Source organism: Lepus europaeus, chromosome 10 (assembly GCF_033115175.1).
Source record: "Lepus europaeus isolate LE1 chromosome 10, mLepTim1.pri, whole genome shotgun sequence".
NCBI lineage: Eukaryota > Metazoa > Chordata > Mammalia > Lagomorpha > Leporidae > Lepus > Lepus europaeus.
In genome coordinates, this window is record NC_084836.1 from 81,194,857 (window position 1) to 81,221,100 (window position 26,244).

Genomic DNA, 26,244 nt, shown 5'->3' on the forward strand with positions numbered 1-26,244 from the left:
GGCGGGTCAACGGTGGGGAACTGCTTCCGGGTCACGAGTCTCAGCCACACTGCGAAGACACAGCGCCCTCTGGCGGCCGACTTCGGGTATTACCGGGACGCTCCTTTAACGTCGCGGGCAGCTTAGAACCACTGTGGGTCATGGCAACACAGGTGCAGAGACTCAGACGGAAGCAGAGCCACCTGCTTGGAAAGTTCTTTTCCCTCACCCTCTCTCTAGGTAGCCAGTGAAGTGGTCTTGGCGGACAGAAAGCAAATAACTCATCCAGGTGAAACTGGCACTGCAAGACACTCAGGTCTCCAACTTCCCTGGGTCCCAAGCTGCACCACGTGGGGCCAACTTACTAACCAGAAGTGCAGCACAGACTTAGCAGGAGGATGAGAACGCGGGTGGCTGAGAAAAAGGAGCCTCCCCACCCCCAATCACAAGGACCTTCTGAGGCCCAAGCTGAGTTCTAGGTGTGGTTCCCAACCCCAGCAATGCTTGAGCATAAATCAGGTGTAGCAATAGTCCCGGAGAGCCCCAAGTTCAAGTCCACAGGTAGCACAAACGTGACCACTGCCTGCCACACGTTTGAAAAGAGAGGCTTAAAAAAAGATTTATTTATTTATTTGAAAGCCAGAGCTTCCAAGAGGCAGAGGCAGAGAAAGAGAGAGAGGGAGAGAGAGAGAGAGAGGTCTTCCATCCCCTGGTTCACTCCCCAGATGGCCACAATGGCCGGAGCTGTGCTGATCTGAAGCCAGGAGCCAGGAGCTTCCTCTGGGTCTCCCGTGTGGGTGCAAGGGCCCGAGGACTTGGGCCATCTTCTACAGCTTTCCCAGGCCATAGCAGAGAGCTGGATTGGAAGTGGAGCAGCTGGGACTCGAACCTGCGCCCATAAGGGATGCTGGCACTGCAGGCGGCAGCTTTACTGGCTACACCACAGTGCCGGCCCCAAGATTATTTATTTATTTGAGAGATAGAGCTACAGAGAGAGGGAGAGACAGACAGAGAGAGAGATCTTCTATCCACTGGTTCACTCCCTCAAAAGGCTGCAATGGCTGGGGCTGGGTGGGTTCATCTGAAGCCAGGAGCTTCTTCCAGGTCTACTATATGGGTGCAGAGGCTCAAGCACTTGGGCCATCTTCCACTGCTTTCCGAGGCACATTAGCAGGGAGCTGGATCAGAAGTGGAGCAGCCGGGACTCGAACCAGTGCCCATGTGGGATGCCGGCATCTCCAGTGGCAGATTTCCCTGATGCGCCACAGCGGCAGTCTCGCTGGTGGCTTTCTGTACAAACTGAACACGAAACTACCAGTCAAGTCCCACTCCTGGGCATTTATCCCAGAGAAGAGAAAGCTACGTTCACACGAAAACCCATACCGTCCTGGGTAAGCAGCGTCAGAGGCTTGGGCGCCGTATTTCACGCATAGGACTGTCTGGAAAAGGCAGAGTTACAGGGAGAGAGAAGAGAAGGGTGATGGCCTGGGGCTGGGCTAGGGGAGCACACGGAGACTGATGCAGGGGTGGGAAGGGAGGTAGAGGGGAGATACGTTGAGCAGGGGTGGCTTCCTGACCCCATGTGTCCCATGTCTGTCCAAGCGCCCAGACTGCAAACTACAAGGAGGGAATTTGACTGCCTGTCAGTTCTATCTGAATCAACCTGACTTTAAAACAAAAAGAATCGGTTCAGCTTTCTCCCACGCAGCCACCATCATTTCAACAAATTTATTTAAAAAATCACCAATTGAATGAAACCCCCTTAGGACTCCCGGGGAGTTGGGCTTCTGGAACATTCTGTGATTGATTTCCATTTCAGTGCACTCGATTTTGTTTTCAACACACAGACACGGTGGCTGTCCTGGCTGTACAACTTCCCTACATTAAAAAGATGATTCATGGAGGTTTTTATTTACCATTTCACGCAGGGTAATGCCTTTGACTGCTTAGCTGGAAAAAACCTGCAAGCTCTGATCACATTTAATCACGGAGCACTTTGCTGCTCATTGAAAGAAAACACCATGTGCTCTCTGCAGAGAGTGCTGACCCAGATTCAGAGCCGTCGTTGCAAAAACTCCACAGTTAAACCAAGCAAACAGCTTGCGGTTCATCTGCCACTACTCTGCAGTTTCTCCTGCGGGTTACGTGGAGGCACTGGGCGCACCGTCGATATACATTCTGATAAATCCCAGGCTACACGAATGAAATAAGCCAGCATGGATGCTTGTGCTTTTATTAAAAAAAAAAAACAACAATTTTTTATAAAATATTGACTAGACAGGCTAGATGCATTGGTCCTGACCATGGATATAATAAGCATCTATTTCCAATTTTGCTAACATGCTTTAAACAGGTGTAATTTTAAAACTGCACAGAGGTTTGAATTAGATAGGGCAAGCTGCACACATCTGTTCTCTACATAAAGAGAAGTTTAAAAGAACAGAAGAGGAGACAATAGCCTAAGAAATGGCCAGATTTGACTAGGATTCTCAGGTAACAGACAGAAGGCAGAAAGTTGAGTGAGGCAGACAGAAACATGAATGGGATGCAAGGCCACGGATTCCTGCTGCAGAATCCTAGGAGGCTCGGGAATTAGACACAGCAGGTGGGACTGCAGGCAGGAGTCAGGAGCCCAGAGCCTTCCTCCAGCCAGGGAGGCCAGCAGGGTGCACCACTCTGGCCGTCACTGGCCGTTCTGAAGACACTGAATAATTCACACCTTGGTCACCACCAAGCACGTTTTACTAAGTCTGTCTTGGTAGGTGTTGGGCCCACTGGTGAAGATGTCTACACTGGGACCGGTGCTGTCGTGTAGTGGGTAAAGCTGCTTCCTGCAGTGCTGGCATCCCATATGAGCGTGGTTTGAGTCCTGGCTGCTCCACTTCCGATCCAACTCTCTGCTATGGCCTGGGAAAGCAGTAGCACCCACATGGGAGACCCAGAAGAAGCTCCTGGCTCCTGGCTTCGGATGGGTGCAGCTCCGGCTGTTGCAGCCGTCTGGGGAGTGAACTAGTGGATGGAAGACCTCTCTCTCTCTCTCTGTCTCTGCCTCTCTGTAACTCTGCCTTTCAGGTAAATAAATTAATTAAAAAAAAATTAAAGTCAGCAAAGCTAGGAGATCCATGGCTAATGCAAACAAAGGAAATATTAGTTCTAGAATAGGAGAAAACATTAAAAAAAAAAAAGATGCCTACATCCCACATCAGAGTGAGCAGGCTCCATTCCCATTCAGCTGCCCACTAATACTCACCCTGGGAGGCAGTGGAGATGGCTCAGGTAGGTACCTGAGTTCCTGCCTCTCTCCTGGGAGACCAGCTTTAGAGTTCCAGACTCCCAGCTTCCAGCCTGGCCCTGTTCCAGCTGTTATGGGCTTTTTATTTATTTATTTATTTAGTTAGTTAGTTATTTGACAGGTAGAGTTATGGACAGTGAGAGAGAAAGAAAGGTCTTCCTTCCGTTGGTTCACTCCCCTAATGGCCGCTACAGCTGGTGCTGCGCTGATCCGAAGCCAGGAGTCGGGTGCTTCCTCCCGGTCTCCCTTGCGGGTGCAGGGCCCAAGCACCTGGGCCATCCTCCGCTGCCTTCCCGGGCCACAGCAGAGAGCTGGACTGGAAGAGGAGCAACTGGGACAGAACCAGCACCCCAACCGGGACTAGAACCTGGTATGCAGGCGCCGCAGGCGGAAGATTAGCCAAGTGAGCCACGGCGCCAGTCCTGTTATGGGCTTTTGGGAAGTAAACAATGGATGGGTACTCGCTCTCCCTCTCTCTCTGTCTAGCTCTCAAAAAAAAAAAAAAGTTTTTAATCTTTATTTTTCAAGATTGATGAGTAAAATGGCCCTATAATTAATATGACTCAGGAAATGGAATGACTTCACAAGGAAGTTGGCTGTCCTTTAAGAAAATTATAAAGCTCATAAACTTCTTGTGTATCGTGTGCACTGTGGCTAATTAATGACATGGATAACACACCCGTAAGATTAATCAGAATGTACATACAAGTGCACATATGTGTGTATACATGTGCAAGCAGCTGGCGTCACACACACACACATGCAGACACACGCACACGTACAAGCAGTGACCCAGGCAGCCCCTGACTCAGCAGCTGCCTGTCGTCACACAGGCAGCACAGGTAGAAGACAATCAACATGGCACCATTTGCATTCATCCACCCCTCTTCTCATTTCCAGAACCTTCTCCCCACGCCCTTCAGACCCCTTTTGCTGTCAGATCAAGACTGTGAGGGACACGCACGAGTCACAAGGTCTCCCTGACATTTGCATTTTCAGTCCTTTGCGTGTATCATAGGAGCTTCCGTACACGACCCTGTGCCTTACTGCCAGCAAGCCTTGGAGTCTTTGCTGTTCCCTCCAGGTGGTGAAGAGCAGCCCAGCCACAACGCTGGTGCCTTTGCATCAGCTGCACAAACACCAGTGCCCCGAACACGCCCCGAGCTGGTGCTGCTTGCCCAAACCACAGCTCCCATGAATCATCTGTGGATTTGCTCAAATGCAGACGCTGGCGCGACAGGCCTCAGAGGAGCTAGAGATTTCTGCAAGCCTCCAGCAGATGGGAAGCTTGGCCCACAGACTGTAGCGTCAGCAGCAAACCCTCAGCTCTGTTAAAGGAGATCTTGCAACTTGCCGAGTGCTATATTTTCATGTGCCCGACAGAATCAGGCACTTCCCCGGGTCCTAGCTGGTCACCGACAGACTTCCTTCCGATGGACTGAGATGTCTTAGCGCTTGGTCATCCTAGGGAGTCTGTTCCGCACACGATTACACATCAACAGGCTGCAGAGAAGAGGAGAGGACCTGGCATTGTGACCCAGCAGGTTAAGCTGCTGCCTGCGATGCCGGCATCCCATTGGACTTCCGGTTCGAATCCCAGCTGCTCCACTTCCCACCGGGGCTCCTGCTAATGTCACTGGGAAAGCAGCGGAAGATGGCCCACGTGTATGGGCCCCTGCACCTATGTAGGAGACCTGGATGGAGTTCCAAGCTCCTGGCTTCAGCCTGGCGCAGCCCCAGCCATTGCCACCACTTGGGGGGTGAACCAGTGGATGGAAAACCCTTGCTTCCATTTGGGATGGCTTTGTCGCAGGCAGCCCCTCTATAAACTCTTTTTTTCTTTTAAGCTGCCTACTAGAAAATTTAAAATGACCTGTGTGTCTGGCTTCATGTTTTTACTGGACAGTGTGTGCTCCTTCGCCAGCCAAATAAGGCTGAGTGTGCGCGCAGGTGGCTAGGAGTTAGTGACTGCACACAAGAGCGCCCCCTGCTGGGTGCATTTCAATCCCGAGACCTGTGCTTTGATCTGCCACAGGGCTCTCAGCCTGGCTTTCACAGAAGTGGTTTGGAGGTGTAAATGAACGTGGCTGCCTGCCTGTCACTCACAGGCTTCCTGCGCTCCTGGACAGCCCTGGCCCTGGGGGCTTTCAAGGTGCAACCCCAAGTGAGACCTGCCAATCCGGAGGGTGGCCCTTGGCGACAGGCAGGGTGGGAGGGTGAGGTTGGCTATGGGGACTGCTTCACATTGGGGTCTTTGGCTGGTAATGGAGAAACAAGGTATACAAAGGGACGTGGCAAGTCACAGCATGGATTTTGGCAAGGAGCCTCGGGCCACGTGCTGGGTGAGGGGAAACATACCTACAGTGTCATGGTGTAGGGATGGGGAGGGGAGGTTGAAGCCCCCATTGACAAACAAGACACACCTTCAATAGTATGTCTGCTGTGACCCCCAGGAACCCTCAGGCAGCTTGCTGAGGGCCAGGGCATCCCACATCTCCTCCTGGGCCACCCCTGGGCCTCAGGCTCCGACCCTGCCACCCCCACCCCATTTAGTGACAGTGACAAATCAGGCCTGCTATTGTAGTTTTTTTAAGTGTTCAAAGGTACTACTCAGATTCACATCTACAAAATAACATTCCACATTTGCTTAGAAAGACTCGAAATCAGGCCAATTTGGACAGAAGAGTTGATTGCAATCAAGACAAGAAGCTGGCATTGTGGTTTAGCGGGTTAAGCAGCTGCCTGCATCCCTTATGGGACAAGTGCTGACTGCTCTGTTTGTGTTTCAGCTTCCTGTAAGGCATCTTAGGTGGCAGCAGAGGGTGGCTCAAGTGCTGGGGTCCCTGCCAGACAGATGGGAAACCCAGACGGAGTTTCCAGCCCCTGGCTTCCGCCAGGCTCAGGCCTGGCTGTTACAGTCTTTTGGGGGAGTGAACCAGCAGATGGAAGATCTCTTTCTCTCTCTTTCTTGCTCTTTCTTCCAAGTAGTTGAAAATAAAGGAACATGGTGGGGGCGGGGGGGGGGGGGGGGGAAGAAGGGGCCCTCAGATCCCCAACTGCAATATGCAATGGAAGATTCTCTTTGGGGATTTCTGGGGACACTGATCACCCCTTTATTGAGAGTTCAGGCCCACCCAGATCTTTCCTGAATGGTTTTTAAAACATTTCCCAATTCCTGATTTCCAAGAAATGTCAGTGTTAACAGAGAGGGGAAGAGAGGAAGAAGGGGTAGAAGGAGAGGGGGAGGGGGAGAGGGAGAGGGGGAGGGTCTTCCAACCATTAGTTCACTTCCCAAATGACCACAACACCTGGAGCTGGGCCCACCCAAAGCCAGGAGCCAGGTGCCAAGTGCCATCTTGGGCCATCTTGCACTGCTATATTAGCAGGGAGCTGGAACAGAAGAGGAGCAGCCAGGACATGAACAGGCACCCATAGGGGAGGCTTGAGTCGCAGGCGGAGGCTTAGCTTACTATGTCACAGCACCAGCTCCTATTTTTTCTAAGTTTGATGTTGCAGGTGGTGGCTTAACCTGTTGTTCCACTATGCAGGCCCCTATTATTTATTTGAAATACAGAGTTAGAGAAACAGAGAAAGGGGTAGGGGGTGGGGTGGGATCTTCCATCTGCTGGTTCATTCCCCAGATGGCCACAATAGCCAAGGCTAGACCAGGCTGAAAAGCCAGGACCCTGCAAATTCATCCAGGTCTCCATGTGGGTGCAGGGGCCCAGGCACTCGGGCCATCTTTTGCTGCTTTCCCAGGCATATTAACAGGAAGCTGGATCAGATGTGGAGCAGCTGGGCCTCCAACAGGTGCCCATATGGGATGCTGGCCTCATGGCACCAGCCCCCAGGACTTCAAAAACTTCATGGAAAATGTGTATCAAGAAAAAAAATTCTGCATGGATTGCAACAATTTTTTACACCAAAATAAACTTAGATTTTTATTCCATTTCCCATGAACTTGTTGAAATATCCTCAAGTGGCTAGCACTGTGGCATAGTGGCTAAAGCTATCATGCCAGCATCCATATGGTTACCAGTTCCAATCCTGGTTGCTCTATTTCCAATCCAGCTCCCTGCAAATGTGCTGGAAAAGCAGTGGAAAATGGCCCGAGTGCTTGGGCCCCTGCACCCTCATGGGAGATCCAGATGAAACTCCTGGCTCCTAGCTTCAACCTGCCCTAGCCCTAGTCATTGTGGCCATTTGGCGAGTGAACCAGGAGATGGAAGACATCTATCTTTCTCTCTCTCCCTCTCTTTTTTCAGCAACTCTTTGAAATAAATAAAAATAAATCCTTAAAAAAAATATCTTTCACTACTGTGCTCTCCAGAATCTGTCCTGGGCCATTCCTTGCAGGCTTCTGGAGAGAAACCAGGTGATGGGTTGGAAATCAGGGTGCTCACTCAGTTCAATTTTCCTGCCATAGAGGGGTGGGAGCTAGGATGGAGGGGCAGCAGCCACACTTGTGAATGGGGCTCCTGGCCTTTAAGTCCTGGAGATCTAAAGTGTTAACTTCCACATGACATCCTGACGGGAACGGCCTCTATTTCTGTATCCGGGGTTGGGGGACAGTTGGCAATGCACACAACATCAAAAGCACAGATCCCCTTCCTCTGGCCGGCATGCGACTTTTAAGGCATATTTTTAGAGGTGGAAATGCCTTCTCGGCTCCCCCGCCCAGCCTGTGTATTTTTACTCCCCTGTGATTCTGCTGGAGTCTGTTTCCTGGCAATTTGAGAAGTGAGAAATGCCAGCGTCGGGAGAAAAACGCAGACCCTTGTCGTGTTGTAACGCTGGCAGGGAGGATTGCCCCATGGCAAGCCCAGCGCCTGTCTTGTGATGTCTCCTCCTGCTCGCACCGACTTCTCTATGCTCCGTCTCCCGGGAGTCTCGCAGGCAGCTGTCGGTCCACAGGGCTTGCAGCCCACAGCAGCCTGGTTTCTGAGCACCAGGAAGGCGTGGGATGCTCTCCATCGCCAGTGTGGGGAGGACGAGTGGGTGGGTTGAGCTGGGTGGAGCCCACGCAGCCCTCCCTCTAATCTCTGCGCATCGGCCCTGCTTCCAAGTTCGAAACCCTTCGAAATGTGTGTTTTTCTCTTCCCAAGGATCAAGCAGTTTTTAATGCCGGGCGTGGTTCCAAGGACGGGGAACAGAGCAGGCAAGACCAAGCCTGGTTGCTCTGCTGATTTTGCAACCACCCTGAACTCTCTGCAAGGACACTGCTGAGGTGGCTTAAGGACAGGGCGGGGCCGTCTTACAGGGCCCTGGCTGACTTCTGCCTTCACATTCAATGTGATCTCCCCGAGCTTTCTTAACTATGGCCCGCATCTGTGTGAGCTTTTCTGTTTACCCAACTGCAAGCCATGGGTTTCGGATTTGCACGACATGGTGTGGTGCCTGATTGTATTCCATCCAACTCAAACAACAAAAAAACCAGACAATCAGAGAATATTTCAAAAATTATTTTCACACAGGATTATCGTACAGTATTACAATGTATTATGTGCAAAATCCCATTTTTAAAAATCATTTACAAAAGGAAGTACAACACGGTACGTGCTGAGGGTTCTAGCACAAGAAAAGCCAAGGCTAACAAAAGGTGCAGGTACAACGCCAACCAAGCGGACGAGCCCGCGTCTTCATGCGGTACAAGGACGTGTCTCTGTGACTACCTGTGTTGCACTGATACAAGTCCCTTCAGGCGTGCACCTGTGAACTGGTTTGAGCAGACATCAATCTGACTTCTCTGTGCATTCCTACAGGGTGTAGTTTGGGTGCATTTTCAAACCCTTTGCCAACGGTATCTTGGTGAACTCAACAAAAGCCGTATTCTACATTACACTTGGTTTCTGCCCCCAAGTAATTTGATGCTGTCAGTTTCAATTTTCTATGGAAATGGAGGGAAGGGGGAGTGTTATCCCTGATTTTGTGTGTGTGTGTGTGTGTGTGTAGTTTTCAAAAGTTTCCAAAAGCAGATAACATGTGGAATCGGTTGTGCCAAGCGGCATTGCATATTTACATTATTGTAAGCACAGGTTGGGGGGGGGGGGGCGGGATCCTTCCTTTTTCTTTTTCTAAGTCTTTCAAAGAGCCTGAACCAGCAGACTGTACCCCTCACTCCTCTGTGAGAGTCCATAGTTCCCTCTCCACCTCCCTCGACATTCATCTCTCTCTTGATTCTCAGCATCACGTGCCTAGCAAACAAAACAGCACAACACCACGCAACACGAACAAGGTAACAGTATAGCAGATGTCCCAAGGCATGCTGTGGCCAGTGTCAGGAATACGTCGTCACTTGAAGAAATCCTACGGTGTCTCGCCACAAAGCTGCCCAGACCTCCAGTTACAGAAGAGAGACTTCTAAAATGCAATTCTCTCAAATCCAGCAAGAGATTTTTTTGTGATATTAAATGTTAAAATCACATGCATAATTATAGAATATTTTAAAGTTACAAAAATATTTTAAAAACCAATCCTGACAGTTTACCTGCAACTGCTATAAAAATTTCTATGAAATATATAAAAACACAAGGACTCTTTATAAAAAAAAAAAAAAAAAAGAAGGCAAGGATGGAGCCATCCACAGAACTGAGAAAAGTGCCTGATACACTGCATGGTGCAGTCTTGTCAAGCACCTGCTGTTGAGGTCAAGGGCAGAGCGTGGGCCTTACATTTTATTCAGCACATAGACAAACATGGAAGCCAGCCTAGAACCTGGCTGGGGTTAGGTATCAGACCATCTCGGGACACCTGTACCACTAAAGGTGATTCTCACCGTGGAAGGAGAATCCTACTGTTTCATGCCCCTCAGCCACGCTGCATGAGCAGTGTCAGCTGCGGATGGTTTAATCACTGGGCCGATGGGTCCCCGAGGAGGTGACTGCTTTTCAAGTTCAAGAACGGGGAAGCCAGAAGGCCATGCTCCCAGCACCCCCACCCCCTATGATGCACCAATGGGCTGTCTCGCGTGCCTCCTAGGAGGAGGTGAGGTCTTCCTCCCCATTGTGGAACTTCACGCCGTAAGGGTCGCTCTTGATGCGCTTGTAGACAAAGTGGAAGATGTGGGGCTGGGGCCGGCTGTGCAGCTCGGCCTTGATTTTCTGAGGGTAGGTGTCCTCTGCCAGCTGCTGCCACGTCTCATCCACAAAGAGGAACAGGCTGTACTCCTCGGGGTCCACCACCTTGAACTTCTCTGCACAGAGCTGACACACATCCTCGGTGGTGATGTACGGTCTCACGAGGAGGGTCTTGCCCGTGCAGCCACTGTTGACTTCCTGGAATGCGACCCGGAGGTAATTCTGCAGATAAGAGAGGAATGCCAGAGGCAAGGTCAGAAGAGAAATTCTGGCAGAGCAGAGAGCCATGGGGATGTGTGGCAAGAGCAAGGTCTACCTTGGGGGCTACTTCAAGACCCTGGCCTTCAGTGATATAAAGCTACAAGGCCTCCAGCTGCAAGGAGAAGGTTGATCTGATTTGGGGCACTGAAGACCACTCTGTGGATGAAACAGCCACGCTTCAGCTCACAGCCAACACAGGAGGCAGCAAGTCTGTCCAGCCCCGGGTCTCACTGTCAGCATCCCTCAGCAGGCCCACTTAAGAAAACCCTGCTCAGGGCCGGCGCTGTGCTGTAGTGGGTAAAGCTGCTGCCTGCAGTGCCGGCACCCCATATGGGTGCTGGTTCAAGACCCAGCTGCTCCACTTCTGATCTAGCTCTCTGCTATGGCCTGGGAAAGCAGTAGAAGATGGCCCAGGTCCTTGGGCCCCTGTACCCACATGGGAGACCCAGAAGAAGTTCCTGGCTCCTGGCTCCTGGCTTCAGGTCAGCACAGCTCCAGCTGTTGTGGTCTTCTGGGGAGTGAACCAGTGGATGTAAGACCTTTCTCTCTCGGCCAGCGCCGTGGCTTAACAGGCTAATCCTCCACCTTGCGGCGCCGGCACACCGGGTTCTAGTCCCGGTTGGGGCGCCGGATTCTATCCTGGTTGTCCCTCTTCCAGGCCAGCTCTCTGCTATGGCCCGGGAAGGCAGTGGAGGATGGCCCAAGTGCTTGGGCCCTGCACCCGCATGGGAGACCAGGAGAAGCACCTGGCTTCTGGCTTCGGATCAGCGAGATGCACCGGCCGCAGCGGCCATTGGAGGGTGAAGCAACGGCAAAAAGGAAGACCTTTCTCTCTGTCTCTCTCTCACTATCCACTCTGCCTATTAAAAAAAAAAAAAAAAGACCTTTCTCTCTGTCTCCCTTTCCCTCTGCCTCTTTGTAACTCTGCCTTTCAAATAAATAAATCTTAAAAACAAAAAAAGCAAGGCCGGCTCAAGAGTAAGAACCTTATCGAGGGCTGCATTTATTCCCAGCATAAAAAGTAAAACCAAAGAGCAGAAGTGTTTGAACCAAGAATCAAGATTAAGAGATTTACAATATGCAGGCCCAGGGGCTGGTGTTGTAGTGCAATGGGTTAAGTAAGCCTCCTTTGTAATGCTGACATCCCACACTGGAGCTCTGGCTTGAGTTCTGGCTGCTTTGTTTCCAATCCAGCTCCCTGCTAATGCACCTGGGAAGGCAGAAGATGGTCCAAGTGCCTGGGCCCCTGCCACCCATGTGGGAGACCCAGATAGAGTTCTTGACTTTCGGCTTTGGCCTGGCTCAAACTTGGCCATTGTGGCCATTTAGGGAGTGAACCAGTGGGGGTTGGGCTCTCTCTGTCTCTCCCTCTCTCTGTCGCTCTTTCAAATAAGTAAATAAAATCTTTTAAAAAAATGTCTACACAAGGCCGGCGCCGTGGCTCAACAGGTTAATCCTCCGCCTTGTGGCGCCGGCATACCGGGTTCTAGTCCCGGTCGGGGCACCGATCCTGTCCCGGTTGCCCCTCTTCCAGGCCAGCTCTCTGCTGTGGCCAGGGAGTGCAGTGGAGGATGGCCCAAGTGCTTGGGCCCTGCACCCCATGGGAGACCAGGAGAAGCACCTGGCTCCTGCCATCGGAACAGCGCGGTGCGCCGGCCGCAGCGCGCTACTGCGGCGGCCATTGGAGGGTGAACCAATGGCAAAAGGAAGACCTTTCTCTCTGTCTCTCTCTCACTGTCCACTCTGCCTGTCAAAAATAAAAATAAAATAAAATAAAATAAAAAAATAAAAAAAAATGTCTACACAAAAGTGCACTTCTGATACTTTGGGCAATAATCATAGACTGAACCACAAACTGTCAATATTTGGCCATTTCTGATCTCCCCAAATGGTGATTACGCATGGTTCAACCCAATACAAAGCTCCAGGCACCTCTGGACATAACAAGGAAGGAGGAGATTATGGATTCTGCCAAAGGATTCTGAAGACGAAGCCACAAAGTGCGAGGTGGGGTTGCCTAGGAGTTGCAGGAGATGTCTGAGGCTGGGCCCCTGGAATAGCACCAGGTATGCACTGTCATGAAATACGATGAACCTGCGGCCTCGCACAACACCGCACCCAGGTGAGGTGGCAAGAGTCTGAAACTCTCCTAGCTGTGGTGGATAACTTGTTCAGTTTCCATTCCCTTAAGAAGGGAGTGACTGGATAAAAATACAGAATGCATGACTGAGCTGATCTAGAAAACAAACACTTGTATACTTGTTCCAAATCTGCTGCGTTAGTAATATTTAGCTGTAAGGATCTACTTAGGAAGAAAGATTTGGGAGGGGGAGCTCACCATCCCAGACCAGGCAGCCCAAAGAGCCTGGTGCCTAGTGGGGGTGGAGGAATGTGTGGAGGACCACATGGTGAGCCAGGAGGGAGAGACATGGGGAGCTTTGCCTCTGTATTCAGTCCTCTTTTAAGAAACACCTGGCTGGTTATCTGCACCCTCATGTTTATCGCAGCTCAATTCACAATAGCTAAGACATGGACTCCACCTAAATGCCCGTCAACTGAAGACTAGATAAAGAAACTATGGAGTGGGCGCTGGATTCTGTCCCAGTTGCCCCTCTTCCAGTCCAGTACTCTGCTGGGGCCCGGGAGTGCAGTGAAGTCCTTGGGCCCTGCACCCGCATGGGAGACCAGGAGAAGCACCTGGCTCCTGGCTTCAGATCAGCACAGTGCGCCGGCCGCAGAGGCCATTGGAGGGTGAACCAACGAACAGTAAAGGAAGACCTTCCTCTCTCTCTCTCTCTCTCTCTCTCTCTCACTGTCCACTCTGCCTGTCAAAAAAAAAAAAAAAGAAACTATGGGATAGGTACTCTATGGAGTACTACACAGCAGTAAAAAGAAAAAAATGAAATCCAGTCATTTGCAACAAAATGGATGAATCTGGAAAACATCATACTTGGTGAAATAAGCCAGTCCCAAAGGGACAAATGCCATATGTTCTGCCTGATCTGTGATAACTAATAGAGCACCTAAAAGGAAACCTGTGGAAGTGAAATTGACAGTTTGAGAAGCAATGGCCTGAACAGCCCTTGTCTTGACTGTTGAGGAACAGGGTTTTTTTTTTTTTTCTTCTTCTTAATGGAGAATGGGACTGGGAATGGGAGAGGGAGGAGGAAGTGGGGTGGGAGGGTGGGTATGATGGGAAGAATCGCTATATTCCCAAAGTTATACTGATGAAATTTGTACTCATTAAATAAACGGCTTCTTTGGGAAAAAAATAAAAAAGAAATACCTGGCTCACGACCCAGTGACCACCTCTCCAAAAAGCCATAATTAGATCAAATTTCCATCCTTCATCCACTGATCGTTAAGATAAAATTGGGGGACCAGGTCCCTAATACACAGGTTTTGGGGGAACACCCAAGCTATTCTCCAACCATGATGTCTGGCAACCCTGCTCAGCAGTGGGGCGAGGGGACAATGCTCTCTGTCCAGGCTCCTATGTGGGGCTCCCATAGGATTTCCTGGGACCACAGAAGAGGAAGTTCCTGGGAAGAACAGCGTGCCCTGAACACATACATTATGTTCGTGTCTGCTCTGGTGAGGATTTTTGCTGGTCTGCTGACTGCTGGGGGAGCTAGCGGAGGGTACACAGACTGACACTCAACATCGTTTGAGTGTGTGCATGTGACAACACACACCTCCCGCTGCCCCACCCTTCCCCCCATGACACTCAGCCCAACACTGACTCTGAGAAAGACATCTACATGACCCCTATCTGACCAACAAAAGGACAGAGGTACAGGGAGGCTATTACCCAGGTTCATGCAGCCAGTAAGGGGCAGGGCCATGACCACTAACCCTGTGCCGCCTCTTCCAATGGGAGGGGAACCTGGTCTGTGACTTTGGATGCAGGGTTCCAGCCGGAGCTCTGTGTCTTGGTTTCTGCCTTTACAGCCCTGAGTGGAGTGCTGGGAATTTCCCTCTTGGGTTACGTTCTGAGGAGCTGGGTGACTTCAAGGTAAGCGAGGTTAGTGCAGAAGGCAGGGGTCTCTAGGTTGCAAGCAGCAAATGGAAAGAGGTGACAAAGAGGGGAGAAGGGGTTTCCTGTTTTCCTCTACTGTGCTCCTCAGAAGGTGTTACCCGGAACCTCATCTTGGATGGCCAAGACAGCGGGGAGGACCCCAGGGACTGCCTGTGTCCCATCACCAAGCACACGTAGGTTCTTAAAGGGCCCAGCAAGGTGTGAGAAGACAGAGCACACCTTCTTACCCTGTAGGTGTCTGTGTCTGGAAAGGGATTTCGGAGCCTACCGCAGCCTTCGAGAGGAACGTGCTGATCTTGCCTTTTGATCATGGGCTGACTTTGAACCAAATGGACCTTGTGATTACTTTCAGAGCATTCAAAAGGCAAAAGGCAAAAAAAAAAAAAAAGGCTGGGAAGGTGCCTGTGGGCACGGAGACAAATCCGTCCATCCGGTTTGTCCAGTTCCCCATTTGGAGACTCGCCACGTGGCACAGGGAAGCACAACCGGGTTTCATAGCTCGGTTTGAACCCTTCAACGTATTAAGCAAAGGCACAGGCAGACTTAGGTATGAGCTCATGCACTCTGAGCAAAGCAGGAGCTGCTGTGCTGGGGAAAGGTGTCCTAACCTGCCTCTCGGGGACGTAACTGGGACCCCCACGCTCCGGTGGCAGCTCATGGTTGTGGCAGCTCCATTCTGGGAGGGGGGCGGGGCTCACTCAGATGTCACGGCCCTGACTGCCTGGAGGTTCTGGAGCCTTCTGTTTGGGGAATGCAGGGAAGACATCACTGTGGCTCTCCCTCCTCCCACAGGGAGACCAGGCGGCTGCAGTGGCTCTGGCAGCACTGTTGTTTCCTGATGAGACACCTGGGCCCGGGGCTTCCTCCTCCTCTTCCACTTCTCATCTGCTCAAGGACCCCGCACACCCAGGCCGAGCGTTCTGGGAGAAATCCTGCCTGAAGGTGACTTTGCTGTCTTAAGAGCAGTGAAACCTGGAAACTCACACACACAGACACATGCCGTATTTATGTGTACAGACACAGAGAGAGAGAGAGAGAGAGAGAGAGAGAGAGAGAGAGAGAGAGAGATTGATGGTCCCCTATGTATTATGGCTTGAAGTACAGTTTTTGACTTTGACTTTATGGTGGTCTGAGAGTGATACCCGTTCAGTAGAAACCATGCTCCACATTCTGACCTTTGACCTTTATGCAGGGCGACTGGCGGTTTCTATGGTGATGCTAGGCAATGATGATGCCAGCGAGCACAGAGAGCGGTCAAGCCTGCTCTGCAGTGTACTGTGCTGCTGAGCTGGGCCACTCCACGAGTCAGGTGGAGTCCAGGTATTTTAGATTACAACATTTTCAATTTCCGATTCCATGTTGTAGTGCCTGGGTTCGAGTCCTGGTTCCACTCCCAATTCCAGTTTCCTGCTGGTGTTGCCTGAGGAGGCAGCAAGTGATGGATGGCCCAAGTACTTGGGTCCCTGCCATTCACATGGGAGACTCCTGGCTGCTGGCTTCAGCCTGTCCCAGCTGATGTGGGGATTTGGAGGGTAAACCAGCAGATGAGAGATCTCTGTTCCTCTCTCTCTCAAGAAAAAAAAAAAGTGTTTTGCAGATGGGACCCATGGCAAGTCAGAGCATACCTCTGCACATGAATTTAGAGGAAACAGGGAAGTGAAACCACCAGATCAGAGTGTGGTTTAAAATATCTCTTTTTTCCACCGGATGATTTGACTGAGGCCGGCATCGGGCCCCGAGCCGAGATGCACTTGGGAACAGGGGGGCAGCGGCGTGGGGCGTACCTGGAAGTCGTCCACCGATGGGATGGTCCGGTTGGTGGTTCTCCGCTTGTGCCACTGCCGCAGCGTGTCCCTGGTCTCTGAGCTGAGCAGCCGTGCTGCCTGCTCCTCTTGGAAATTCTTGATCAGAGAGAGAGCTCCGTAGGCGCTCGTCAAGTAATAGCCTCCTGGAAAAAGCAGAAGAGAGAGTTCTCCAGGTGCTCCCTGGAACCCGCCAGGGGTGATCCCAGGTGCCCACAAGGGATCAGATCCACGGATGCTCAAGACCCTTACACAGAACTGTGCAGTAATGGAGCCGGTGCTGTGGCGTAGTGGGTAAAGCTGCTGTCTGCAGAGCCAGCATCCCATATGGGTGCCGGTTCAAGTCCAGGCTGCTCCACTTTCAATCTAGCTCTCTGCTATGGCCTGGGATAGCAGTGGAAGATGGCTCAAGTCCTTGGGCCCCTGCACCTGCGTGGGAGACCTGGAAGAAGCTCCTGGTTCCTGGCTTCAGATCAGTGCAGCTCTGGCCGTTGTGGCCATCTGGGGAGTGAACTAGCAGATGGAAGACCTCTCTCTCTCTCTCTCTCTCTCTCTCTCTCTGTATAACTCTGATTTTCAAATAAAATAAATAAATCTTTAAAAAAAAAAAGAACTGTGCAGTATTTGCACACAAGCTTTGCTATACTTCAAAACCATTTCCAGATGACTTATAACGCCTCATCCAGCAATGCTGTGTGCAAACTTATACCGCAGTTGTTCAGGGACCAATGATAAGCAAAGAGAGTATGTGAGGGTTCAGTACAGATGCAATTACTGGTTTTGGAATCTTTTCTATCTTCACTGGGTTGAATCTGCAGATGCAAAAGCCATGGGTACATAGTAGGACTGTTATTTTCTCTGCTCTTTCTACAAGCTTTTCCCAGTGGGACCACAGAAGCACACACCCAAGAGCCCATCACTGACTGCTTCATCCATCCACTCACACATCCATCCCATGGAGATTGAGTGATGAGCCAGGCTGTGCCTGGGTCAGGGGAGCACCTGTGGGCCGGGCTGATGCTCCTGTTTCCACTGATGGGGTCTGCATTGCAGGAAGCAGTGGACAGAGCCTGCACACAACTGAAGGATGACTGTGAGCACAGTTTGGCAAGAAAAGCTCAGGGTATTGAGGTCCTAAAGGGAGGGAGGAGGGGGAACACGGGCAGCTGCTCCAAGGACAGACTCATCCATGGGTCTCCTTGGCAACACTTGGGCCATGGGCTTTGCTTTTTAGGAATCTACATTTTCTACATCTTCAGTAAAACTCCTGACCTTGAAACAACTACAGCATATGCAAGTGTGTTCATGAAAACATGGGTTACCCCCCGAGTAATTTCTTGTGATTCCCTTTCTTGCCCTTACTCTGGGACAAACACCACACTGGGGATGTTAGAACGTACAAGGGAAAGCAAGGATGTTCCTTGGAGGGGGAGGGTGCCTTTAGGATTGATGGTTTGTGATGGGGGGGGGGGGTGCCAGCAGACTTATGACACTGGGAGATGCGTCATGTGTTTGCTACAAAGGGGATGAAGATTGCTTCCCAAAAGCTCAAGGAAAAGGGAATTAAAAGTTCCTTTGGTGCAAAAATCTGTGAAATCCATGCAGAAGTTTTTCGTAATATGCATTTTTCCATGAACTTTTTGAAGACTTTTTTTTTTTCCTTTGACAGATAGAGTTATAGACAGTGAGAGGGACAGACAGAAAGGTCTTCCTTCCATTGGTTTACTTCCCAAATGGCCGCTACAGCCGGCACTGTGCTGATCCAAAGCTGGGAGCCAGGTGCTTCCTCCTAATTCCCATGTTGGTGCAGGGGCCCAGGCACTTGGACCATCCTCCACTGCCCTCCTGGGCCACAGCAGAGAGCTGGACTGGAAGAGGAGCAACTGGGACTAGAACCTGGAGCCCATATGGGATGCCAGCGCTGCAGGTGGAGGATTAACCAAGTGAGCCATGGCGCCAGCCCCTGAAGACTTTTTTTAAAAGATTTATTTATTTATTTGAAAGGCAAAGTTACAAAGAGGCAGAGGCAGAGAGAGAGAGAGAGAGAGAGAGAGGGAGGGAGCGGGCGGGAGGGGTCTTCCTTCTGCTGGTTCACTCTCCAGATGGCTGGCAATGGCTGGAGCTATGCCAATCTGAAGACAGGAGCCAAGAGTTTCTTCCAAGTCTCGCACAAGGTTTCAGGGACCCAAGGACTTGGGCCATCCTCCACTGCTTCCCCAGGCCATAGCAGAGAGCTGGATTGGAAGTACAGCAGCCAGGACCAAATGGGATGCTGGCACTGCAGGTAGCAGCTTTAACCACTATGCCACAGCGCTGGTCCCCAGACTTTCTGATATATACAATTGGAAGGTGTTCTTTTTTTGGTATCAAAACAAAATGAATTCCATTTTCCCATGAATTTTTTAAAGTATCCATAGGTATGTAATTAGACACCGTGGGGTAGGGGGTGGGCATGCAGGGCTAGACAGCCACTAGGGGGCACCCCAAATGCTTATTAAAAACTCCCTAATCAGACATAGCTCATTAGAAATTGATCACCAGAGGCCAGTGCTGTAGTGTAGTAGGTTAAGCCTCTGCCTGTGGTGCTGGCATCCCATATGGGCACCGGTTCATATCCCAGCTGATTCTCTTTTTTTTTTTTTTTGAAAGGCAGAGTGGATAGTGAGAGAGAGAGAGACAGAGAGAAAGGTCTTCCTTTTGCCGTTGGTTCACCCTCCAATGGCCGCTGCGGCCGGCGCATCGCGCTGATCCGAAGCCAGGAGCCAGGTGCTTCTCCTGATCTCCCATGCGAGTGCAGGGCCCAAGCACTTGGGCCATCCTCCACTGCACTCCCGGGCCATAGCAGAGAGCTGGCCTGGAAGAGGGACAACCGGGATAGAATCCGGCGCCCCAACCGGGACTAGAACCTGGTGTGCCGGCGCCGCAAGGCGGAGGATTAGCCTGTTAAGCCACGGCGCCGGCCGCTGATTCTCTTCTGATCCAGCTCTCTGCTTATGGCCTGAGAAAGCAGTGGAAGATGGCCAAAGTGCTTGGGCTCCCTGCACGTACATGGAAGATCGGGAAGAAGCCCCTGGATCCTGGCTTCCAATCAGCTCAGCTCTGGCTATTGTGGCCATCTAGAGAGTGAACCAGTGGATGAAAGACTTTTTTCTCTGTCTCAACCTCTCTCTAACTCTACCTCTCAAATAAATATTTAAAAAAAAAACTGAACATCATTCTTTGTCAAGAGCGATTCAATACCCATTTCTGCTGGGATTCACTACCCACTTGGTCTCTACTGTGGGCCCAAGCGAGATATAGGACCGGAGGTGTGTTTGTAATAAACAGAATCGTAGTCCCCGCTCTGCTGAAGGCTATACACTTAGGAAAGCAAATGGACCCTGGCAACTCATTCACATGGGAACCAGCAGGTTTTGTGCGGGAAGAGTCACTCTCCTGGCGGAAGTATGTAGCTGCTCACGTCAGACCTTCTAGAACCTTCTCTGTGGCCATTTGTAAGCCCACCATTGCTCCCTGCACTTTAGCGAACTCGCACTGGACGTGAACTTGAACATGATAGTTTTGCTGCTGTCGGGCCGCTGACATCTGTGACTGTAGCATTATCCAGCCCACAGGGGCCTCACCCATTGCTGTCCCCACGAGCCAGTGGGTAAGCTCCTTATGGCAGCCTGACCCCGAGTCCTGAGCTGTCTTTACAGAACAGTCACCCACAAACTAGCCAGTGAGCGTGCAGCTCTGTAGAACAGAATACAGGATCGCCACTCAGGATTTCAGGAGACATTACTGGGGCCTAAGGACGCAGGGAAAGGTCGTGACGGGGTGGCAGTGCTGGGCTAGGACCAGGGGTGTGATGCTCTTTGTGTGGATGTTTGGGGAGAGGGGCTGAGTTTCTTGGGACCCCACAACTCTGATCTGTTCAGGCCTCTAAAGAGAAAGCTGAACGCGTCAAACTGCCCGAACTCTGAAACACGTGGATGCAATCAGAAAACGGTTTTAAGCTTCAGGAGAGCGTGCCACGCTACCACAAAGAAAGATCCCGTGACTCTCTCTGTAATAACACCAGCTTAAGACAGCAGGAACGGCATGTGGCCGCGGCCCCTGAACCAGACAGGGCTCTGGGCAGGCTGCAGAAGGGCCTGGTCTGGGATGCGCGGCTGCTGTCCATTCTGCTCTGCAGAGTGGCTGAGGGATGTGGCGCACACCTCAGCAGGAACCATGGCCAACCGCATCAGGGCCGCCCACCTCCCAAGGACATAAGCCAAGGAGTCCCAGGCATGGGTGAGAGGCAGCAGGTTCAAGTTCAGACACAAGCCCCAGGTGGTTCCGTCCCAGGGGTCTTCAAAAACTTCATGGAAAAATGCATACGACAAAAACGCAGGGCGTGGGTTTCAAATATTTTTGCACCATTAGCCTTTTAATTCCATTTCCCCACAGACTTTTGGAAACACCCTCAAATGTCGGCTAGTGTAGCCTTGACTTTGTCTCCTGTGGGAATTGTGGTGGTATAAAGACAGCCACCTGCCCATCTGTCCAAGACAAATGAAGTTCATCACTCATCCAAGGGCTGAAGAGACCAGGGCACACATTCTGGGAGTAACTCATTACGTTCCTTCCAGGGAAAACTCTGGAGCTATGCATGCCCCCAGGGAATCCCACCGGCAGGTGCACTCTTTTTACTGGTGCCCAGATGGAAACTCACTAAAGAAACGAAACCAAAATGACCAGCAGACTCCATCTGAGCTCTTACACGGGCATAGGAAATGGAGTAACAGGGTCCACAAGGCCCAGCCTTGTTTGGTTTTCTGTTACACAGGCACACTGGGGTGGAAAGGTAAGATGCCCCCCTCCTACACTGGAGCACTTTGGGTTCGATTCCTGGCTCCGGCTCCTGACTGCAAACGCAGAAGCCGGGAGGCAGCAGTGATAACTCCATCATCGGGTTCCTGCCACCCACATGGGAGACCTGGAGAGAGCGCCTCGGACCTGACTCTGGTCTCCATGCAGCCCCAGGCCATTGTAGCCAACTGGGGAGTGAACCAGCGGATGGCCGCTTTCTGTCTGTCTATCCATCTGTCTGTCTTCCTCTCTGTCTGTCCCTCCTAAGAGTTCTACCTTTCCAGGCTGTGCACTGCAGGGCCAAACATTCTGGTACATTCCAATTATTTGCTGAGTAATGCACCTGCCCCAGGTGTTTTGTAGGTGGACACAAGAAGAGGCCTGGGGTGGGAGTGTGGGTGGGTATGCATGAAGCTTGTATTCCCTAAATAAAAGGTTACTTTGGGAAAAAAAAAGCAGCAGCAGCCTGTACTACCAGAGTAAGTTAAAAGCAAACCACCCAGATCTTAACCACACTGTGCTTCTAACAATGAACAGATACTATGAAAACAAAAGCCAGGACTTCATCCATTTCACGGATATAACAGCAGGTTATTTCCCTGGTAATGGACATATTTTGGACCAAATATGTAAAAACGTCCTCTTAGATTCAAAGAAACAGCTTCTTTTTAAAAAAGGAATTTATTCTGTTTAATGGCATTTTTTTTCCTTGCCATTCACTCATCTTGGTGAAGTATAACTATGGAAGGTCCTTTTTTTTTTCTTTGTGTTTTTTTGATTTTTCCAAATAGTCTGCAATGAACATGGATGCCTTTTGCAATTGGAAAAAAAATCAATGCATTATTTTAAATAATAATAAATTTAAGTTGCAAAGCAAAAAATGTAAAAAAAAAATATAAACTTAAACTTTAGGACCAGCTCTGTGGTGGAGTGGGTGAAGCCATCGCCTGCAATGCTGGCATCCCATATGGCCACAGGTTTGAGTCCCAGCTGCTCCAGTTCCGATCCAGCTCTCTGCTATGGCCGGGGAAAGCAGTAGAAGATGGCCCAAGTCCTTGGGTCCCTGATCCCACGTGGGAGACTTGGAAGAAGTTCCTGGCTCCTGGCTTCAGATCGGCACAGCTCTGGCCATTGCAGCCATCTGGAGAGTGAACTAATGAATGGAAAACCTCTCTCTCTCTCTCTCTCTCTGCCTTTCAAAAAATAAATCTTAAAAACAAAACTCTAAAATTTCAGATGTCAAAAAGGTGTTCATTGCTTAATGGGTGCAGGATTTTATTTTGGGATTAGGAAGATGTTTTGGAGGAAGAAAGATGGGGTGCAAATGTCTGTCCCACATACCGTTGAGGGCATTGCATTTCAACTCAAAGGGAAGCGCGCTGAGCCCCGACTTCCCCAGAGCACGGTACCTTCTCCATGCAACAGCGAGGGGTCCAGCAGCTCCATCATGTACTCGATCTCAGTGTCCAGCTCCAGCATGTCACACTGAGCGATGACGTAGGTCAGGACCGGCAAGAAGTCATCGGCGCCGTACATCCTCCCTGGGGAGAGGACGGAAGCGGGACATGGCGAATATTTTTTTTACCAAGTCTTCTTTCTTTCATCTCCTACGTGTTGCTTTTATTAGACAGCAAGGAGCCATTCAGAGGAAATATGCTATTTATAACACAGAGGTGGGTGTTTCTGGAATCCTGTGCAGCCCATCACCCTCCCAGCTGCTCCGTGAGCACCCGGCCCACACTCACAATTTCACGGCGAGAGCCGATCAACGCTGCAGAACCCGTGTGGCAGGTTATGCTTTTACATTCTGCGTACAAGTTTGCAGTAGAAGAGTGTCTCTGGAATATTTTAAATTCCAGTAAGTAATAGTATAAGAGGAAAATATTTACTTGTGCTCACTTTTGTGTCTTATTTCCCATTGCTTTCTATGCACGTGAATCATATACCTAATGACAAGACCAGATTCAAACCAGGAATAAAATGTGCTCTGATTTTAAGGTGATCACAGAGAACACTTATTTAACTGCTCCAATTTGGTATATGTTAAATATACACATTGATTAAAAGCAGTGCACATGTATGGCCAAACATCTGAGCCCTTACTTCCAGTTTTCTTTACAATGGTGGTTCTGGACCAGGGGTGATTTTACCACATCCCCTACCCTCAGGGGACATTTGGCAATGTCCCAGATGGTTTTGCTGTCACAACAGGAGCGAGGTACGCAAATGGTATCCAGGTTGCTGATGGACTTCCTACGGAAGCAGGCCAGCCCCCACAACCAGGCGCTCTCCTGGCTAACATGTCATGAGTCCGTGGGTTCAGAAACCGTGATTCAGAGGAGCATAATCCTGTGCAGATACCAGGTTGGGAATTTCTATAAATGATTCCGTGACTACGGAACAAATATCTCCTGTGTGCAGAACACACTTGCAAGTGTCAGGGGTGGCGCTCACAGCCCAAGAACCCAGACTTTAATGTCTGCGTTCAACAATCTGCAACACGCACCCACATCCCTGTCTACCTGGGCAGTGGTTAACACAACCGCGCTTAACGCACCCACATCCCTGTCTACCTGGGCAGTGGTTAACACAGCCCGCGCTTTCTCTCTGGGGCTTCCCCCATGGAGCCGCTGCACTTGCAGGAGGAGCTGGCCAGCATCCCCAGGATTACAACAAGCTCCCTGCAGACTGAGAACAATGCAGGCTCGGTGAATCACTTACTCTCCTATCTACAGGAAGCAGCAGGGGAAACCCGAGGTGAATTCCAACTCATAGTGAAAAAGTAGAAATGGGTCGGATGAAGCCTCACGATGATGGAATGCTCGGGGTGTCTGCCACTTGCTTGTCCATCACTGACCTAAACTCCCTCTGCCCACACGAAATTTCCATAGTGCGTGGGCTAGGCATGAACTTTGCAGCCAATCCCCACCCGAGGAAGGAAATGCTTATACCCACTACAGACACAGCGACTGTGGTATGGAAACTCAAAGCTCCTCCATGAATCAGCTCATTTGCAGGAAAGGATTTGTTTATTATTATTCCAGAGGCGGAGACACAGAAAGAGGGAGTTCCCACATCTTCATTGATTCACTCCTCAAATGCTCACAGTGGTAGGCTGGGGCCAAAGCCGAGTGCCAGCAAATCCCACGTGTGGCAGGAACCTGACTACTTGAGCCATCACCACTGCCTCCCAGGGTGTACACTTGCTGGAGCTGGGGGCTGGGGCTGGCACCCAAACCAAGGCACTCGCAGTGTGGGGCAGACATGTCTTAAACCAGTGCCAACCTCTGTACCAGAAACCTGTGCAATCGATGGAGGAGCTGAACTCAGACTGCACAGCCTGAATTTGCAACCCGGAACTAAATCTTTAATTAGGGGCCACTGTTGTGGCATACAGGGGTTAAGCCTCCATCCGTGATGCCGGCATCCCATATGAAAACCCTGGTTTGAGAGCCAGCTGCTCTACTTCTGATCCAGCTCCCTGCTCATATACCTAGGGAAACAGTGGAAGATGGGCCCCTGCCACCCATGTGGGAGAACAGGTGGGAGTTCCTGGCTCCTGACTTCAGCCTGGCCCAGAAAGATTGAACCAGCAGATGGAAGATTTTTTTTTTTCTTTTTCTCTCTCTGTCCCTCTGCCTTTGAAATAAACAAAAACCTTCAATGTCTATTTAAATCAGCACAGTGCAAACACTGTGTTGATTACATTTTTTTGATCTATTGATCTATTTCTGCATGTGACTCATCTGGCAGACATCGGAGGAGCGCTGGTATTTTTGGTGCCGTGAAGAGAATGAGGGGCAGACCACCTGGGGATGAGGAGGTGAGAGGTGGGAGCCTGGAGCTCCCGGCCTCACCTGAGTTGTTCTCCATGACAGTGTAAATGAGCTTGCACACCCGCAGCAGGAGCATGACCTTCTTCTCCGGGGAGTACATCTTCTGCATGGTCATGAACTTGACCTTGATTTTCTCCACGTCCACAAAGTCAGGGGTCGGAGCAAAGACACCCAGCTCCTGCGGATTCCTCTGCCGCACGAGCTGCAGGTTCTCCTTGAGCTGTTTCCAGGAGCCGTCGGCCGTGTGGAAGTCCTTGAGCATGGCTTCCACGTGTCCCTTCAGGGGCTTCAAGATGCACTTGTGCATGGCTTTCTCCAACACCACATCTGCCAAAGAAAGCACGGTTACTGCCACCACCGTCCGCAGGGAGAAGCAATGCCCACCTGTTCTCTCGTGCATTACAGGACAGCCGAGTCCTAACTTAACCTCCAGCCACCAACCCATAGCAGGATGAAGACACACACCCCAGCACTTTGGTGAAAACCCAAGAAGCGTGAATCTTCCCTACAAGTGCCTCACTTGTATCAATCAAGGCGTTCCAACATGAGGGCCTTTCAAACAGTTCCTGGAAAACGGAATTGAAAAGTTGTTTTTTTTTTTTTTTTTGCTGCAAAAATTAAAAAAAAAAAAAAAAAAACCATGGAGATTATTTCATAAAATGCAATTTCCATGAACTTTCTGAAAACCGCTTCCTTATTTTGTTTGCATTTTGCTGTGTGTACGTGTCCCCTACCTACAAGTGCAATCAAACCTTTCAGAAGACCTTCTTTGGATCTCATTTTTCCTGTGTTCATTTCCTGCAGTAAGGTAGGCACATATGTGACCTTAACCCAAAGATTTCCTACTACAGATGCTTCAAGAACCCTTAAAATATTTTCTGAGGAAACAGAATTCAACTTAATATCAAGTGTGATCTTGGATTGGATTCTAACCCCAAACATCATCTCATGGCTGTGAAGGACACCAGTGGGGCATTAGGGAGATACAAATAAAGCCTGCAGAGTAGGTCAAGGTGGCATCGGTGTTAGTCCTCCGGGTTTGATCACTACATTCTGGTTGTATGGCCGGATGGCTTTGCCTTTACAAAACACACACGGAGATACTTAGGGATAAACGCAGGTA

The 26,244-nt window shown here is 50.5% G+C and overlaps 1 protein-coding gene across 8 annotated transcripts in view; it reads right to left on the bottom strand.

Annotated features, from left to right (window-relative positions):
- Positions 1–8,717: 8,717 nt before the first annotated feature.
- The window catches only part of RIN2 (Ras and Rab interactor 2), a 238,679-nt gene continuing 221,152 nt past the window's right edge, over positions 8,718–26,244 (bottom strand). For all 8 annotated transcript variants that reach the window (XM_062203799.1, XM_062203803.1, XM_062203800.1 and 5 more), the window contains 4 exons: positions 25,143–25,448; positions 22,695–22,826; positions 16,432–16,595; positions 8,718–10,569 (listed from right to left, as the gene is read on the bottom strand). In XM_062203799.1, the coding sequence (XP_062059783.1) occupies positions 10,246–10,569; positions 16,432–16,595; positions 22,695–22,826; positions 25,143–25,448 (926 nt within the window). In that variant the 3' untranslated portion in view covers positions 8,718–10,245. The remainder of the gene's footprint in view (positions 10,570–16,431; positions 16,596–22,694; positions 22,827–25,142; positions 25,449–26,244) is intronic.